This window comes from Haliaeetus leucocephalus, unplaced genomic scaffold (assembly GCF_000737465.1).
Source record: "Haliaeetus leucocephalus isolate CR32 unplaced genomic scaffold, Haliaeetus_leucocephalus-4.0 Scaffold339, whole genome shotgun sequence".
NCBI classification, from domain to species: Eukaryota; Metazoa; Chordata; class Aves; order Accipitriformes; family Accipitridae; genus Haliaeetus; species Haliaeetus leucocephalus.
Window position 1 is genome coordinate 6,360,273 of NW_010972775.1, and position 460 is coordinate 6,360,732.

Consider the following 460-nt stretch of genomic DNA (forward strand, 5'->3'; position numbering starts at 1 on the left):
GGCGGCCGCCCTCGCGGGGAGGCGGAGGGAGCCGCGGGGTCTCCATGAGGGGTTGCGGCAGCCCCAGGCCGGGCCTGCCCAGGCGGCTGACTCCTCCCTTGGGGAAGGAGGGTGCGCTGGGGCCGCCTCCGCCACCGCCCGCCGGGGCCGCCGCCGTGTGACTGGGAGCGCGCAGCCCCGAGTGGCTGCGGGGCGCCGGGCCTGAGCCGGCGGGCGTCGACACCCTGCCCCCGCGGGACGGGGCCTCCTGGGCCCGGCCCGGCCCGCCGCGCCTTCCCCGCCCGCCGGGCTCCCCGCCGGCAGCGACGATGTTTTCTCTCAAGCAGCCCAAACCCACCTTCAAGTCCTACCTTCTGCCGCTGCCTCAGGTAACAGCCTTTCGTTTCTGTTGGGGACCTGCCCGGCTCTTCCCCTCCCTGCCCTGGCCCAGGCCGAGGTGCCGCCGCCGGGGCTGCCCTCC

General features: G+C 77.2%; 1 protein-coding gene across 2 annotated transcripts in view; it reads left to right on the forward strand.

Annotated features, from left to right (window-relative positions):
* Nucleotides 1–460, forward strand: part of MTMR10 (myotubularin related protein 10) — a 536,484-nt gene that overhangs the window by 495,647 nt on the left and 40,377 nt on the right. Inside the window, exon 1 of one of the 2 annotated variants that reach the window (XM_010571730.1) lies at nt 264–368. The exons of the other annotated variant lie outside the window; for it this stretch is intronic. Within the exon in view, the coding sequence (XP_010570032.1) occupies nt 309–368 (60 nt within the window). The 5' untranslated portion in view covers nt 264–308. Of the gene's footprint in view, nt 1–263; nt 369–460 lie in introns of those variants that run through there. 2 annotated transcript variants of the gene reach the window in all.